General features: G+C 40.6%; 1 protein-coding gene across 3 annotated transcripts in view; it reads left to right on the forward strand.

The window, feature by feature from the left end:
- Window positions 1–17,578, forward strand: part of jag2b (jagged canonical Notch ligand 2b) — a 59,772-nt gene that overhangs the window by 3,246 nt on the left and 38,948 nt on the right. For 2 of the 3 annotated variants that reach the window (XM_023299674.3, XM_023299675.3), the window contains exon 3: window positions 17,362–17,416. The exons of the other annotated variant lie outside the window; for it this stretch is intronic. In XM_023299674.3, coding sequence (XP_023155442.2) covers window positions 17,362–17,416 — 55 coding nt within the window. The remainder of the gene's footprint in view (window positions 1–17,361; window positions 17,417–17,578) is intronic. 3 annotated transcript variants of the gene reach the window in all.

Genomic DNA, 17,578 nt, shown 5'->3' on the forward strand with positions numbered 1-17,578 from the left:
CTGATGAATAAGGCATGCAAATAAGGAATACACGCAGTAAAATAACAACCTAAGCACTTTGACTGTAGCAGTGAACACACTTCCAGTTATTTGATAAAATGTACTTCTTGCGTCGGCAGTATCGAGTTTCAGTGCACATTCTGTGACTTGCTTTAGAAAATGTATTGTCGTACTGTTTTTGGAAATTAAGCTCCTGATTTTATACAGATTTCCGAAGTAGTGTTGGTGCAGAAGGAACTGTACTAGTGACAACAAAAAGGCAATCTGCAACTGTTTTAATAATGGATTAACTGCTTGTGTCATTTTTGAACCAAAATTCCTCTGATTCTTGAGTTATGGACCATAATTTCTTAATTGATTGAAAAACTAGTCAATAGAATGACTGTGAAAAGTAAGTTGCCATAATTTTGATGATCAATTGAATGGTTAAGGAAATGTTTTCAACAAACTGCCCTAAAATCAGTAGTTCCAGATTCTTCTAATAATGATGTGAATGTCTTTGGCTATTCAGAAAATACAGACCAAATATATTGGTTAATAATAAAGAAAGGCTTTTTGGTAAATTAAGCAATATAAGGTTTGGAATTCTGTTAAAATGACAAATTGCTGTAATATTTAGGTGGTAATGATAAACACTTCACTGTGCTAGTGCTGTCGTCTTCAAAGTAGATTCAGTGGTTTTTGAGTTGAAGGCATCACATGTCTGATTCAGGTAATGTCTTCATATATTTAATGATCTCTAGTTTCTTGGAGCTCTTCATGGCAGCACCTTTAGTACATTTACAGCTATCTTTACTAACATTTGTAAGCCTCGGGGATAAATAACAGTGGTGTGATTTTACACATTAAAGGCTGTGAGGCTATTGTTAGAGCACCAGGTGCTTGAACACCTGAGTTCACTGTTTCTTCGAGGACGACCCTGATTTATCTGGATTGTCCACTTGGTTCACGTCACATAGAATATGAACCACTGAGAGTCTCTTATTTGACTCCTTGACAGACACCTCGAGGCAGAGGTGAAGAGGGCTATTCTGGTGTGTTGTCCTTCTGTTAAGTGCCCCCAGCTGATAACGGTGCACTATTCCAGTGCCAGATGTCACAACAAGCCTGTGGGGTCACTGGCTGTGGCGTTGTTGCTTTCCTCACTGAAGAAACAAAGATGCAGTGTACTATTGGCTGTCATCTGGCACATTGCCCACATTGAGCACCATGGAAATGAGTGAGGACTAAACTCTAAAAGCTTGCATGCAGATATCAGCAGCAGTCTGAAAATGAAATCATGTAGAAATCATTTTACTGTAGGGGCCTAATTCTGACTCCTAACTTGTGATATGTTAATGTGAATGGTTAAACGCAGCATAGGTTGCCTTTTTAATGATGTTTGCTGAAGTCCCTACTTAATGCAGTCTACATACATTCTTCTTTATGAGAACCTTGGCATAATTGTGGCATGCATGGTTTTGCAAATGTGCACAAGTTAGTAAAGTTGGAGAGATATTCATCAATTAAATCAAAACTCAATGTCGCTACTGCTGCTAAAGCACACATAAGTACAAACCATTTATGTGTGGGCTGCTCTCTTATCAAACCACTTTTCCAGCTCATCTGGTAAAGGAAGAGATTTTCAAATAGACCTTGAGAAGCTGAGTTACTAACATACCCACTACTTTCTCTGCTGGCTTTAACTCAGTTCTCAAAGAGCTCTTCTTATCCCCCACTGTAGTGTAGTGAGGTCGGGCTGTGGTTCTGGGAAAAGCTACCGTTTCTGTCGAGATATAGACATCATAGCCTCTTCTCTTCTCCGTCCTGCTATCATCACACCGGTCTGATGCAGTCACTGATGGCTAATTTACCAAATTGCATGATCCTTATCCTTTCAGTGGAAATCTAACAGAGATCGTCTAGCTCTGGCTTGTCCTACAAGCATGCCAGTGAAGAGTCTGTGTACTAATATTGCTGCTGCCGCCTCTGAGCACAGCCTACACTCAGTTTTTTTTTTCTTACAGTTCAGGATCACCGTATATGTTCCCTTACATTTGGAGCAACGTTTATTACTTTGTATTGTTGTTCCTTTCTAATTTGTTGTTCTTTGTTTTGTCTACCAATGCAACAATATGCTAAGGTTTTAAGTAATAGTTCAGCACTTAAGTACACAACTGGAGCCAGGATATGGTTAGCCAAGCTTAACATAAACACTGAGCTAGGGCACGTCGCATAGTAAGATAATACAATATTAATTTGATATTAGAAAGAGATACAAATCCAAATGATTCCATTTGAGTAACTGTTGATGACTGTGAGAAGAAAAACTCCCTTTTAATATGAAGGAATGTCCAGCAGAACCAGACTCAGGGAGGGCAGCTTTTTGCCTCCACTGGGTGAGGTGAGATTAAAGAGAGGATAGTATAGCAGAGCGAAACAGAAAAAAAAACAACCCAAAAACTATAACCATGCAGATGACAAAACCATTGCATAGGATTATTATTGGTTTTAATATTAGCATGTCTAAAATAAGGCTACATGAACCTTCAAATGACAAAACCATCTGTTGCCCCGTTTGTACTGTTTGTGCAGTCACTAACAACAGAAGTATCAGAATTTTAAAGGTTTTATGGTTTTAATAAATCAAAGAAATATGCTGTGTTAAATGGTGAATGTTTGAGGGGCAGGTAGGTGTAATTTTGAATGTAAGAGTCAGGCTAGCTGTTTCTTGTTTAGTCAAGAGGCTTGGCTAGGCTAGCCTTGCTAGGCTAGATTAGATTAATCATCTTGTGGTTCCAGCTCCTCTACGATTGAAATTAGTCTTATCACTAGAAACAAATAAATAAAACCAGTGAATTTTCATAAATATTTTAACCACTGCATTAAGAAACCGTGCTCGTGTGAAATCAGAAATTAGCAGAGCCCATTTGAATCCTATGGTATGGATGTCAAGCATTAGCACGGTTCGGCAGGCTGCTGACCAAGTTAAGGCCTCATTTGGCCGGTCTGATTGAGTTTCCATTTTGTTGGCCCCTGCTGTGTGTGCACTTCAGCAGAGAGAGCAAGGCTCAGAGACACGTCTTAGTTCCATTTGATCACTAATGAAATTGCCGGTGGAATTTCTCTGCCTCTCCCTCCCCACCCTCCAGCTACATCAGCCGGACGTCCGTTTGATGTGAGCCTGCCTTGTAACTGTATCTGATCTGGATTTGTATCAGACCTTCATTCTCACTCTGCTAGTAACTGGATGCAAGCAGTTGGCCAGAGCTATAGTCCATCTACACCGGCCATCAATCTCATTAAGAAGCTCATGTATTACTGAGCAGAATAAGTGTAAATGTCATAATTTCACATCATGGTATTTTAACAGACAGTCAAGACAGTAAATTTGGAGTGAAATAGAGGTTTAATCACCCAGTGCCCAGAGTCTGTGTATGATCACGGGATAAAGTGTGTGCTCGGTTGCTTTGTTTGGGCTGCTGCTCATGCATTGCCTTGGTGCGTAGTTAGACTCACATGTCTGACCATCTCAACAGTGGGAGGTACAGATGATGGCATTCACATTTCAATGACATCTGCACAAACGTTCTGAAAAATGTTTTCACTGGAGCAAGTTCAAACTTCTTACCTGCCACGTTTATGTCATATGCACACAATGTTGCTGTAATACTTATTTTGTGCTACTGTCAGGCATTGTTCTACATGTCTTTTCCTGCTTGTTCAAGCAGGTAAAGTACAAGGGCTTGGCTTACTTGTATAAGAAATAAGTCAAGGTCAGACTCCCTAATCTGTCTCAATGCATTAATTATACAAATGTGGGTAAGGATACACTCTTTGGAGTAGTTTCCCCTTGAGGCATGGTGTTTCATTCACGCAATGTTTGTGATGCAACTAGCTGTGTGAAAAAAACTTGTCCATTTGTGCACCTTCAGACACCTGGCAAGTTGTTGTGTAAAGTGGATGTAATAAAGGAAATGGACGCTTTGTCTAGCAATTTATGTATCTTTCATAAACCAATCCAACACCAGAAACTGCTTGTCTGGACGCATACAATCTCTTCACGTCCAACCCTTTATGAAGGAGGGAAACACTGCCTCTAAATTTACAATTGCAGTCTAGGTTTTAATCTATGATTTTTGGATTCCATAAACACTAGCGAATGCTGTCTTTTACAAGCAACTATGTCTCTTCTGCTTCAAGTCTGCAGTTAGCTATATTTTGGATGCACACACGCTCGCAGAGCCAAAGGCTAATGCAGGCTGCCATGGGTAGCCACACCTGATACGGAGCTTGTCAGAGCTGTTGCTAGGAGACGGCTGCATAGGCCTCTAGTAAACAATTATCTTCCCTCTCCATGGCTCCCTCCCCCATCCACCCTCTTCTGGTCCCAGGGCTGCTGCGTGGAAAACCACTCCAACGAGTCTCACCTGTGATTCAGCTCAGCTCTGTATTGATTATGCAATTAGCCAGTCAGGCTGAGCAGCCGAGGTGAAATGACAGCCCTTTGTAAGAGCTCTGACTGGTGCTTAGGGTCTCATATTCGTAGTTTAGACTTGCCTTGACTTTGTATGTTCGACAGAGAGAGATTTTCATAGTAAATGTAGAAGTTTAACAGCAGACAACACTAAAAAGAATTATCTTCATACCACTGGCAGATTCAGTAAATCATTTTTTGATTTATGACAGACAAATCTGTAAAATGTTAAATATAAACTAAAACCAATGTTTTTCAGGCTGCATGTAAGCATTCCCTGTTTTCACACCTCATTTTTAATTTATCAATCAATTTATCATGATAGAATGTTTGCTTTCAGTCTGTGATAATTTTAAATAACTGTTTAAAATAAAGCATCAGAAAAAGAAGGTTTTAAAAGGAGGTCTGTGGACGGGAGTGAGGAGACTCAGATGACCACAAACGCATGTTGCTACTGTTGGATTCAGAGAGGGAGCGCGCTTGTTTATGCCACCAAGCTTTGTGTTGTAATTATGTGCTTTCATTGTAGATGCATTTGCTATGGTTTTATCACTCTGTCATGTGCAACTACATCATAGGGACAGTTGAAATGAACTGGGAGAAAAACAAAGACTTTATGGTCTCTCTAAAAAGTCACGTCAATGTGTGAAAGTACATCCACAGTACAAAGTCTCTCATCGGTCACAAACGTGTAGGCACAGTGGAGTAGCTGACTGTGAGGAAAGGTGGTTATACCCAACATCCATCAAGAGACTGGCAAGGACTGTGTCTGTAGAACTGTAATTGAAGCCAACCCTGAAGTTTCATGACTTTGTTGTACCGCTCATTTCTGTCCTGCAGTGCATGCTGCCCATTTCGACGGCATGAGTCTTGTCTTGGAGCCATGTTTGATGCTTTTATTTTTTATGGCCCTACTTAAGCAACAGGGATTCTTTAACTATCCTTCGTAGTGAAGGGCTTCAGTGATGCTGATGTGACAGTTTGTGTGCTCTCAGAATAACATCACCGAGTAGATGATTTCAATACCTATTCCACTCATCCTCTCCAGTTACAGATCTGCGATTGCTTGAACTGCAAAACACATTAAATCTCTGAACTAATTACACCTACAAATTACTTCATAATACACTTGTACCTGCAATATGAGTTTTTGCATTTTTTAATAGCAGTTTTAAGGAGTTTTACATTTAAGCAGCTTGTATTTGCTATCCATTAGGAATAAAACACAGCTCTAGTTTAGCTGAAAGGTTGCATTGCTCTCTCCTCTGATCATTTATAGTGTGGTACTGTTGATGACATTCTGTCTTGTTATCTCATATATAACAGACATATGCAGCTTATAGCACTGGTCATATAGGGTAATAAAAACTTGCACATCTTATTGACCCCCAAATTTAATAAAACAACCCAAAATTTACAATAATTTGATTCTGTGCTGTAATTTCTGATGAAGACTGAGAACTTAATCAGAATTTTAAGTGTAGAAAAAAAAAAGAGAAAGAAGACTGCTAGCCTTTAAATCAGCCAGCTCATGTATATTGCCTCCTGACATTAGTCTTAAGAAGCTGTAAGAAGAAAATAATCATCTCTTCACCTCTTTGCTGTGGTTGCTTCCCAGCAGACACTGCACATTTTATGTTGTGTAAGTCTTATGTACTATTGCCTGTCATCACAAGTCAAACAAGTGTGTGTTGTTGTCCTGGTCATTAACAAAGATGCAGTGTTGCCAGTGGTCTGGACAGCTGCCCTGTGGATGCCCATGTCATTACCATCAGACTACGTTCTTAATATTAAATGGATGTGTGTTAATGTCGGGGAGGAGGGAGCCGGGATTTCCTCTGAGAACGCTTTGTTTCATTCATTCTGTGATTTCACACAAGGTACAGCGTGTACAAGTAGGAAATAACAGCTTCTCCATAATTATTTAAAGGCTGTTTTCTTCCTCAGTGCCTCAGGGAGAGAATCATGCTCTAATTTATTTTTAAAAAATGGTTTGCTGACTCTTCGGTTGGATCAGTGAATCTGTTGTTGTGTTGAGGTCAAGCTTCATGACTTGCTAGAGGTAGTTTCATGGAAACACTGAATTAAATCCTTTTTTAGCTTTTTATGATTTGGACTTTCTGTGGTATGTTGGCTGTTCTGCTGGCTTTCTGCTAAATTTGGCCATTTTTCTGTCTGAGCCAAAATGCAATCCCTCTTGAACTGTCCTCCTTACCTAGATAAATTGTTAAGCAGCTAGGCCAAAATATATCTCAAATTTCATTTATATCAACAGTTGTTTAAAGGTAAGGTGTTGCAGATTCTGGCTTTCATAAAAAAGAAAACAAAAATCATAAGTCTGGCTACAGGTGTAGTACAATATATATATATATAAAAAAGACGTGTAAAGCTCTCTGTGTCTCCTGGTAGAACTCGACAAAATCTGATAAACTGCCTCAGGTCTCACTGATGTTCAACAGACATTTTAGTTTGAAGCATAGTGAGATCTTTAGGATCTCTGATCAGTCAGACATGAGGACAGTCAGAGTGGCTGAATGGTAGTGATGATGGTGCCTGCTATATTGAATCAATTATTGTGCCAATTATTTTCTTGATTAAATTTTTGGTATACATTATTTTAAAAAGGGTTAAAAAGTCCGTCATTGTTTACCAGAGCCAACTCTGACTTCCTCAAATGTCTTGTTTTGGCCACAACCAAAAGATAGTCCGTTTACTGTAGTAGTAGAGGTAAAAAGCTAAAAATACTCACATTTAAGAAGCTGGGATCAGAGAATTTTAATTTTATTTTCTTTAAACTTTGCTCAGTTATTGATGAATCAATTATCAAAATAGTTGGCGATTAATTGAATAGTTGACCACAAATCGATGAATCATTGCTGCTCTACAATCTAACTCTAATCATGACGCGTCTCATTTTAAAAGAAGTCACTATGGCTGTGTGCATGCTGCCACCTTGTCTGCCAAACCAAAATGGAAGAGACATCCTGTAGCCACAATGTATGAAAATACACTCATTATTCTTGCTCAGGTCGGTGCCTTGGAGTAAACCACAGTTTGCGTAAACCACTGCACTGTGAATGGCCAGTCATTGGCCAAGCAGCTTGATCATTTTTGAATGTGTAAGCCACCATTCAAATCAATTATAGGCTGTCATGGAGACATTTCCAACAGGATCTGGAGTACCTTATGTACAGATGATTCCATGTGGGCAGACATGAAATTGCACAGGCTTGTGTTTTTTTTCTATAATAAATGTACAGTATGTTCCCATTAATTAATGACGTTTAGGACTATAGTAATTTCAATTGTTGATTTGCACATTATAACTGCCTAGAGTATCACGTTTTCTGCTGACAGCATCCGAGGCCACTGTGTGACTTATACAGTAAATGAGGTGAACACATTCTTGCTTTTAAAGAGAATGGAGATTAAAACATGCATGTAATGTTGATGAATGGAGGATTTTGTATGTCTGCTGTGTGCTGAAGGCATGAGTCTTTTGTTGCAGCGTTGCAGGCTGTGGATGTGTCTTTAAGCGTAGGAGGCCTGATTGGCCTCTAGTGGGTCTGAACTCAGGGGACACACAAGGAAGCTCCACTGAGCATTTATGGTTGCTGTATCTCAGGTCAGAATGAAACTGACGTGTTTTTTCATTCGACAGAGACTGTAAGCGTACAATGTACCTTTTCCTCCTCATTTACAAGTTTTAAAAGGTGCTAAAAAGTATATTTATCACATCCAGTTAGTATTTTGCATAGTTGTATTGTGTAACATTTTTTAGAGATTTCACATTAAACGTTTAAGTGCCTCTTTATTGTTGCAGTCATTGCAACATGTCGCCAGACTCTGACTAGTGTGAACAATCAGTAAGTATCAGCATGATGGCACAAAAGAACTCTTGTGAGTGAATGGTTGTGAAGTCAGATGGAACCACAGATGTAGATTGAAAGGTGCAGTTTTCAAAGGCACAACACTACAGAAGTAACTTTAAACTCTCTGAACTCCCAGCAGTTTCTGGGCATTTTTTGCTCGTGCCACATTTTACATCACTGTGGGCTCATTTTTCACTGCAATATAAAGTCCTGCACCTCTATGGAAATGAATCCGCCACGGTTGGGCCAAGGAATGCAACATTTTTATGGTTTTTTTTTGTTTGTTTTGTTTTGTTTTACAGAATGTAGTTAGTGTGAACAGTTTGTTTTTCGTGAATTTTCGAATACAAAGTAAAGTAATTTTAATTGAATATTTAGATAAGGTACAATAGTGGGCCACTGCCAACACATGTACAAATGGTAGGTGCATAAGACAAGTATAGCAGTGAGTTGTGTGTCACTGCATGTGTGTATTTCAAATGGTATTGAAGCATGTGTTGCAGAACGCTGTACATGCGTGTTGCTATGGCCCACTGCATCCCCTGCATCTTGGTAAATGAATGGTGTGCAGGTGCTGGGGGCTCTGTGTGGGGGTAATTAAAGCATGTCATTACATGGGCAGTTAAATTGTCACTGTACTGTTGAACCTGTTTGAAATGATAACGGTGCTCAGCTGGAGGCGGTGCTGTGTTGCTCTCCTGTCAGGTGCCCTGTTGCTTTGCATCAGGAATTAGCCTGTTAATGTTTCTGAAGCATGCTTATGGCCGTAGTAGCTTTTAGACTTCTTAAGGCAAATTAACACCAGAGGAAGTAATTAACAAATATCCAAGAGTCCTGGATAATTCAGCTTTAGCCTGATTGGTTGAAACCTTTAAGTTGTTTGTCACATGTATCTCAGCACACATGATAATGAAGTGTAAAGAGCTGTTTTGTTTATTGGTTTTAACTGTCTGCCTTGTGTGACTTTCATTTTCAGATAAGACACAGCCATGTTCTGATGTAACATGTCCTTGAATGTTTTAGTAGCAGCTTATCTTTTAAACTCAAAACATTTGAACAGTTTGAAACACGAGTGATTCCTGTTTAAGTCTTGGAAGCATCACTTTCTTCTCCAACTCTAACCACCTTGTAGCTTTCAGTGTATTTTTGAGTCATCATTAACTAGATGATGACATTTATGAACTCATTTAGCCTTTCTGTGCATATGTGCTCGTGTTGCTGTTTGTTTTACATGCTGCTACATCTTGGATCTTGCTGGATAATTAACACTAGGAGGGGAGGGGTTTGTTGTATTGGAAATGCATGGGTAATGACCCTGTTGGCAAAGTAGCAGCATGCTCAATGGGCCGTGTGTGTGTGTGCACAGCCGGTATACACCAGCCAGCCAAACGCCTTGCCTTCAGTGTGGCATCTCTTGGCACATGACTCTGGCAAGCGACTTGCGTGCAGAACTCATAGCCCTCCACCTCTCTACTGGAGAGATGTGACTGTCTGTAGTCTGCTCCTCAACCTTGCATGTAATCATAATCAGCTAATAAGATCTGCATAGGTCAAATGTTACTTATCTGCTGATGTTGTCTAAAATCTGTTTAGTTTGGTGCATGACTGCAAGAGTTTATGTGGGGGAAAAAAGGTTGCTATGCTGACTGGAGTTAGCCTCATCTGTATGGATAAGTTTGCTGAATTGACTGCTCCATAAATGTGTAAATTTAGTAGCACTTGTGTGAATATTAAGCTTTTGCCATAACTGGTGGACAAACATTCAAGGGCGTCTTTGTTAGACAGCAAAATATTCTTGTGTCTTTACAGCTGAAGAACCAAGCAGCCGCGCCTTACTGCGTGATCCAAACCTTTGTCAAGATTTGCCATTTTCAGTGTTTAGGTTACTAGAGATTTTGAAAACGGTCACATGCAGATAGCAGAAGAGAAGAAGAATGCTTTGTGATATACTTGGCCAATTGCAGACTCATACCTACTGTCTAGATATGTGGAGTCAGACTGGATCAAATGACGTTCCAACTTTCACACTGTAAATGCTCGGGATTGGCTTTGAAGTTCGAAGTTCAGGAATCAATTTTTTCCTTACCAATATGTGTTTTTTTGCACTCTAATGTCAAAATCTCAAGCAGTCATGTTTTGATGTGCTTTCTCAGACCTCACCTGCACCCTAATCTTAACCAGCTATCTATGCGTAATTCATAGTATTCTCATATTTATGAATGAGAGTGTGAATGTCCTTTTACAGATCATCTTTAAACTCCAAATATATCTGTCAGGAATCCTGTGATGAGCAAAGTACAGCAATGTTCAATGCAAATGTCACAAGGCCTCAAAAAAACCATCCAACTTGTTCTTCTGTTCCTGCCAACATCATCACCACATATGTGAGGACTTTGCCACTGGAGGTCTTTGATCTTTTCCTCTGAACAGATTGAAGAGGTAGACCAAGAGAGATTTCTATGTGAGTTCACCCTCCGAGGAGAAACGGTGGGAAGCTGATTCAGTTTGCATCCCCTTTTTCTATGTGTTACCCATGAGAAGCTGACAAGCTCCTCTCCCTTTGGAAGCCTCTGTGATTGTGCTCTCAGAAGGTGTCTAGACTTTCTAACATTTAGCCTGTTCTTTGTCCCATTTATTAATGACTCTTAGTATCATTAGGAGTTAAAGATATCAAGATATTTCACTCACAGTTGGACTCATTACAGTAAGAAATACAGTAGGACATTTCAGAGTTAATTAATATAATTAATTTATGAACCTATTTTTCATTCTGTTAGTTCTTCAACAGCTATCAACTAGTGCCAATTAAGGTTGATTGAGCACCATGATTACTAAACCAGTTTTTTCCAAGATAAATGTCAGAAAAGGTATTAGAAGCATCATGTGGTACTGTGTCCACTGGTTCTTCCTCCTCGGTGCAGCTCGATGCCCTTGCCGGAATAGCGTAAAGTCAGCCCTAGTAAAACCAAAAGCTGGGATTGACATCACAGATTAATGAAGATTACATGCAGCGATTACTGGCCATGGGATGAATTGTGATGACCTCATGTCCCATCAGAAGGCAATAAATCAAGAGATGTCAGTGGAACTCCCTGTGGAGGAGTTAGGAACATGGAGGTGGGACATTCAGGTCCCCTCTATGTGGCATGGGAAACAGAAATAACTCAAGGTCACAGGCACTGTTTTTACAGATAGTGCTAGTCTGTGAATTTCATGCACAAAAGGCATCAAACCAGCTACTAAGAATAATTCTCAAAGCTCAATCAACATCTGAAATCCCAGTCTTCCCCATGAGGCAGAGATGAGTCAATCACAGCTCAGACCAACAACGCAGACGCTCCCCTCCAGTGATACTGAATTGTTGGCAGACTGGGATCTTGCATGGGATTACACACCAGGCCTGGATCTCACATTCTCAGTATTCTTCAAATGCAAACACGCACATCGCCCCACATGCAGAGGGCTGACCCCTCTTTTGAAAAAGAAGCGTGCAGATCCCATGCTTAGTGACCCCAGCCTGCCCTGGCTTCCACTTCCCACTGCCATTTCTCTCTGTTCCCTGTCTCTTTTTATTTCAACAGCCACCTTCCACCCATCCAGCCGTCATCTGGCGTGGGAACCTACACCTGTGGCTCTCGCCAGACATCCCCTCCACATCTTCTGCCTTCACAAGTGCGGCCCTTCGTGATGAGTTCAAATGACCACCTGAATTAAATTTTTAATGTGATGTGGTGCAAAGATGACACTTGCGTGTTACATCATTACATCAAGCAAATGCAGATTCACCGAGTGCATGACACATAAACATCCTTTTTCCTCATGCCCCCCTTCTTGACTTGAAAACTAGGATTTCTCTAAGTAAATCCTCTAATCCATTAGGGGAAGGGTCGGGTAGGGTTTTGGAGATTTGACTGACAGAGGATTCTTCGTAGTCTCGGATAAACTATTTCACACTGACAAATGTAACTGACGAGTGGGCTCAGTTGAGAAAAGGAACAGGTAAATAAAATTAGTATAGCTGGGTATAGGTTTAGAAATTGTGTAAGAACCAGCGGCAGCTTGTTTTGACTTCACCAAGTACAACTGTCCTGCTCAGGCTCAGTAGCACACATGCTGACACTAATTGTCCTCATGCTGACGGTGTCCCTTCATGGACAATGGTTTTGATTGGAATGGGGGTGAGTTACGGTGTTGGGACAAGGGTCTTTGTTCAGTAGCCTTTCCCCCTTCCCTCCCCCACTCCTCCCCTTTATCCCCCTGCCCATCCATCTATCTTGTTCAACCATTTGGGCAGCTGTCACTTAATCCAGCTAATCACAGACTGGGATGGTCTGTGGGAAACCAGGCTAGTCCGTGGCTTTGCTCATCCCCAATATACACTGACTCAGGCGACTATTTACCCCAACATTTACAACATGTAGGCATGCATGCAAGCCTGGATTTTAGGAAAATCCACAGAGGCACAGTTCATAGTATGACCACCTGTTCTGCCTTTGATCTTCGATTCTGCCTTATGACAAGGTTTGTCTCCTGCATAGTCTCATGATTCAGGCCGTCTTCATCTTCACATCTCCAGTCACTAATGCATGCATTGCCACTCATAGCTGCTCTTGTATGCATTGGCACACACCCACCCACATGCTCAGACTGGGGCAGCCAGCCCACTCTTTTGTGGTGGGGGGAGGGGGGGATGGGTGGAAAGGTCAGAAGCCGAGCGACATGTCGTGGGATGATCCACGTTCATGTCAAATAATCCATCTCTGAGGCTGCATCTGTTGTGCGTCTGTGGTTGGATGGGTTGGCAGAGCTTCCGGTGACAGCAGCAGTGCCTTACACACTACCACCCTCTGACTCTTCTCTAACTGTCTCCTCTAAATTTCCATCTCTAATATCTCCTCCTATTTGTTTTTTTTTGTTTTTTTTATGTCTTACCTGCGTATACAGTCTCATACACCTGTATTCCCTGCGTCCAAGTCAGACCCAGGCTCTTTAGCTCACCCCTATCCCATCATCCTCCATCCCCTTCTCTTGTCAACCTCGGTCTTCCACAATAACACTCCCCTCCCCTTCCTCCCGCCACCACCCACAGCCAGACAAGCCTACTTAATCCCACAACCCAGCAGCGACCAGCCTACCAGCTTGTTGGTCCCCCAGATCAACAACACAGATCCACAAACACACATGATCTGCAGTCCTCCTCCCTGTAGTTTCTCTTCCTCGCTTCATTCACACAACCACAACTCCCTCAAATACTTGTTGATGCTTTAGTTTTTTTTCAACCAACCGCTGCAAGGCCAACATCCCATCAATGACATTACGCTAGAGGTCACAGCAGTGACACTGCGGCTACTACAACTGTCACTGGTGGTGACGTAATGAGTGCTATTTAGGTCAGCCGGTTGCCTAGCAGTGTGCCCTGCAGCACACCAGCTAGATTACTCCTGTGATGCTGGTTAGCTTGGTTAGTTTCCATTTGTGTGTGTCTGTGTGTGTGTGTGTGTGTGTATTTGTGTACATGTTCATATTTGCTTAAACCAGCGTTGTCTGTACAGCTTTCTCATATTTTGGCTCCATCGTTGCAAAAAAGTGTAGTATTTGCAGGTTGTAGGAACAATGTGTACCTAAATAGGTCAATCCATAAGAAGTTAGACAGTAGTGTTTTAAGAAGCCATTAGAGCTGAAACAGTTTAACTGATTGATTGATCAAGAATGTCTTTGACTATCATTTAGTCATTTTTTCAAATGTCACTTTCCATGGAACTAGATTTCTAAATATGACTCTTTCCTGCTTTGGTATATCATATGAACTGAATATTTTTGGTCTGAGAGGTATGCATTTGAATGTTACTGATCACATTCCTCTTCAGTTCATTGAGAAAATAATCTGCAAATGAATCAGTGAGGAAATTAGTTGCAACTCAGTTAACCATTCCATCGTACCAAAGGTCAAGGTGAACAACCAGTCCAAAACCATGATTCAACTAAAAAATTGTATAGAAGAGAAAAAGTAGCAAATCCGTATCTTTAAAAAAATGCTGTGCCTCATACGTGCATAAATCATCAACTGTTGAGCCACTATTTTATTCATGAACTAATAATTTCACCAGAGTAAAACCCATTCATCAATGCACTACTACTGTCATACCAGTCAACTATAAAGCATAACTTGGTGTGAAACAAGATAATCCCCTTAGCTGCTGATTTACCTCTCTGTCTGACAACCAAGGACAAAGCCAGTTCATCTCGCACAGCTAATATTGGCAAAGTGACCTTCTTAATGGGCATCATACCTGCTGAGGTTTTATTTTTCCTGAAAACATGATAGAACACCCCTTACCTTTCTGAACATTTGTTGTTGTGTTTTTGGACTGATTTTTGTCAGAGTACAGCTGAAGTTAATTTAGGTTAGAAAAGATGTGAGTTCTGCTGCTTTCAGACAAAAAAAGCTGTTTCTGAATCTAAAATGTCATTGAGAACTCTAATCTACTGTAGCCAGTTACAGCATCTTGTCACACAGCTAAGATGGTGTTAAGACACAAGATTATCCAGTTGCTAACACTCAGTGTCTAGGAGCTAATTATGATTAATAGATGTATGTCAGGGGAATAGGATGACATTTAGGGAAATATTCTCATCTGTTCTCTGTGTCAGAGATGAGAGGATCACTTCCACCAACTAGATGCAGTTTAATCACCTAAAGGTTAACAGGTGAATAAAGAGATCATAAAGCATGTTATTTTGTGAGCTTTAAAGGGGCTGGTTGGTAGATCTTTTTATTATTCTGACTGTTTCCCCCGTTTAAAGTTTTTATGCCAAGCTCAGCTAACCTCCTCTTTGCTCTTGTTTCATATTCAGTGTAAAGAGACATGAGTCTGTATGCGGCGGAGTTGTGTGACAATTGGCGTTGGCTTGTCTGTCTGTCTGTCTGTTCATGTATTTGTTCTGTTTGCAACATTACTCAAAAACTGACAAACAGATTTGGATAATATTTTTAGGGAAGGTCAGAAATGACACAAGGACCAAGTGATTATACTTTGGCAGTGATGCAGCTTATAGTCTGGATCCGTGGATTTGTTAAAGATTTCTGTATCATTGCGAGATCCACCGTTGCGGACTTATCAGGACTTATCTGTTGGAAATGATACAAGGAACAATTAATTAATTTGTGGGGGTGTTTCTGAGTCCCATCAATTCCCGCCGCCCACTACATATTTAGGTCACGCTATTTGGTATCCGTGCATAACATACACATTCATAACGCACACCTATGCTCAGCGCATGGTCATTTTGTTTGTGGGTACATCTTTATTAAATGGCCACATTCTATGGTGCCATGAATTTGATCATCATTAACTAACAAATGCTGCATTTTTACAAAAAAAATGCTACATTTCTGATAGTGTCTTCTGACAGCCTTGGTGGAGTACTGTGCTCTCTGAGTGCTCAGGCAGCCAGATATAGTACATTTTAATAGTGATTTAAAACCAGAAAGTGCGTGACCCCCAAGATTTTCAGAGTAGGGCTGAGATTCTCGCTGGTTGGTGTGTGATGTACAATTTGAGGAGAGTGGAGTGCTCGATTAGCTACACAAATTACCAGAAATGTTAATTTTGCCGAATTGTAGTCATCTGTCTTGTGGCTTGAGGAGTACCATGGCCTGATTTTCCAAATGCCTGCTGTCAAAAAATCTGTTGTAAACCGTCTACATCTTTGAGCCATCTGCAGCTCTATATTTTTCTGTTTCTTTTTCTTGGCTTTACATTCACCATAGAGAAGCACAAAGGAATGCTGCATTTCTCTTTTCTCATCAGCATAGCTGAAGATGTAGTTTTCTTGTTTAGTATTCTTGACTGGAATTGTCAATGGATTAAAACAACCTCAGATCTATGGTTGCTGTCACAGTAGGCAGCTGGTCAGTTGTTTCATCCTCGAAGTCAAAGGTTGCACAATGGCCGACTTTGACCTTTTCCTCATTTGACATTCATGATGGTGCTGTACTTGGTTTCCAGAATTTTTGTATTACAACTGAAAAGCTTCCCTCACAAGCCAGCAGGGCTACATGAATGTAGGTTCATACTGCTGAATTACATATGTAGCTGGAGGAAAGCTGGTACATCACAGGCATTTTTTGCATTTCTACTTCACATCCAAGTCCTGCAGCTTCTCTTGGCTTCTTCCCACAGTTGTACTTAGCCTGTGTTGCACTCTTACTCCTGAATATTTGGATATCACTGGCCTCGTAACTAAAGCACGTCTCTGGGTAACGGGGCCAAGTTGCATATACGAGACGCTCTAGTAGCAATGAAATCGATTTTTGCATCATCTGTGTGTGTGTGTGTGTGTGTATGTGTCTGCTTGGTGTTTGTGAGAATCACTTGACTGTAGCTGACATGATGTTTCCCATTGTTGTGTGTGATTTAGGAACACGTTGTGATCATTCGTGATGTTTACCTCTAATACTCTGAAGTGAATTGGCAACGGCTCTCTGTTAAATCTTCCTCTTTTGTCGTGGAGAGGAGACAGACATCATGTTATTACCAATAGTGAAGATAATTAAGTGAAGAATATTCATCTTTGGATTGGAATATTCAGATGTTTACAAAAGACAAGATAAAACATTGGTGACTGCGACACATATTTTTGCATTCATATGATTCCTTTACTGTTTTTTGGTTTGTCTACCACACTGATTACTTACAGTGCTCGTTGAAAGAAAGAAACTTTTGATCGATAGCAGGTGTTGTAGTTTGGTACTCCCTTAATAATACTAAATGTTGTGTTTTTTGTACTTCAGAATATCCTATTCATTCTGTAGGCAACTTGAGACATCGCTTACTGGAAATGTATTGATTTTGGTCCTAACGAGGGTGGTTGTGTTTCCTTGTGTTGTTGGGGAAAAGGAGCAGCACTGCCTTGAAGCAGCACATGGACAGAGCTGTTCATCCCACCTGCCGTTAGTCAAGGAAATAAAGGATAGAGATGGTATTCTGTCCTTCATTTCATCTGACACATTTCTTTTTTCTTTCCTTTCAGCGGACATACACGCTGATCATAGAGGCCTGGGACTGGGACAACGGGACTCGAAACAGTAAGTTTAAACTTTACACACATATCAGTGCTTTGGCTTTGCTACTAGAAATGGAATATTTTAGCAGTCTGAGAAGTTCTCAGTAAGATTTGCTCAGTAGGGCATGAGCAGTACTTGATTTTTGATTCCAGTGGTGACATCAGTACTTTATTAACGATACAT

The sequence above is a fragment of the Amphiprion ocellaris genome, chromosome 12, assembly GCF_022539595.1.
Source record: "Amphiprion ocellaris isolate individual 3 ecotype Okinawa chromosome 12, ASM2253959v1, whole genome shotgun sequence".
In the NCBI taxonomy this organism is placed as follows: domain Eukaryota; kingdom Metazoa; phylum Chordata; class Actinopteri; family Pomacentridae; genus Amphiprion; species Amphiprion ocellaris.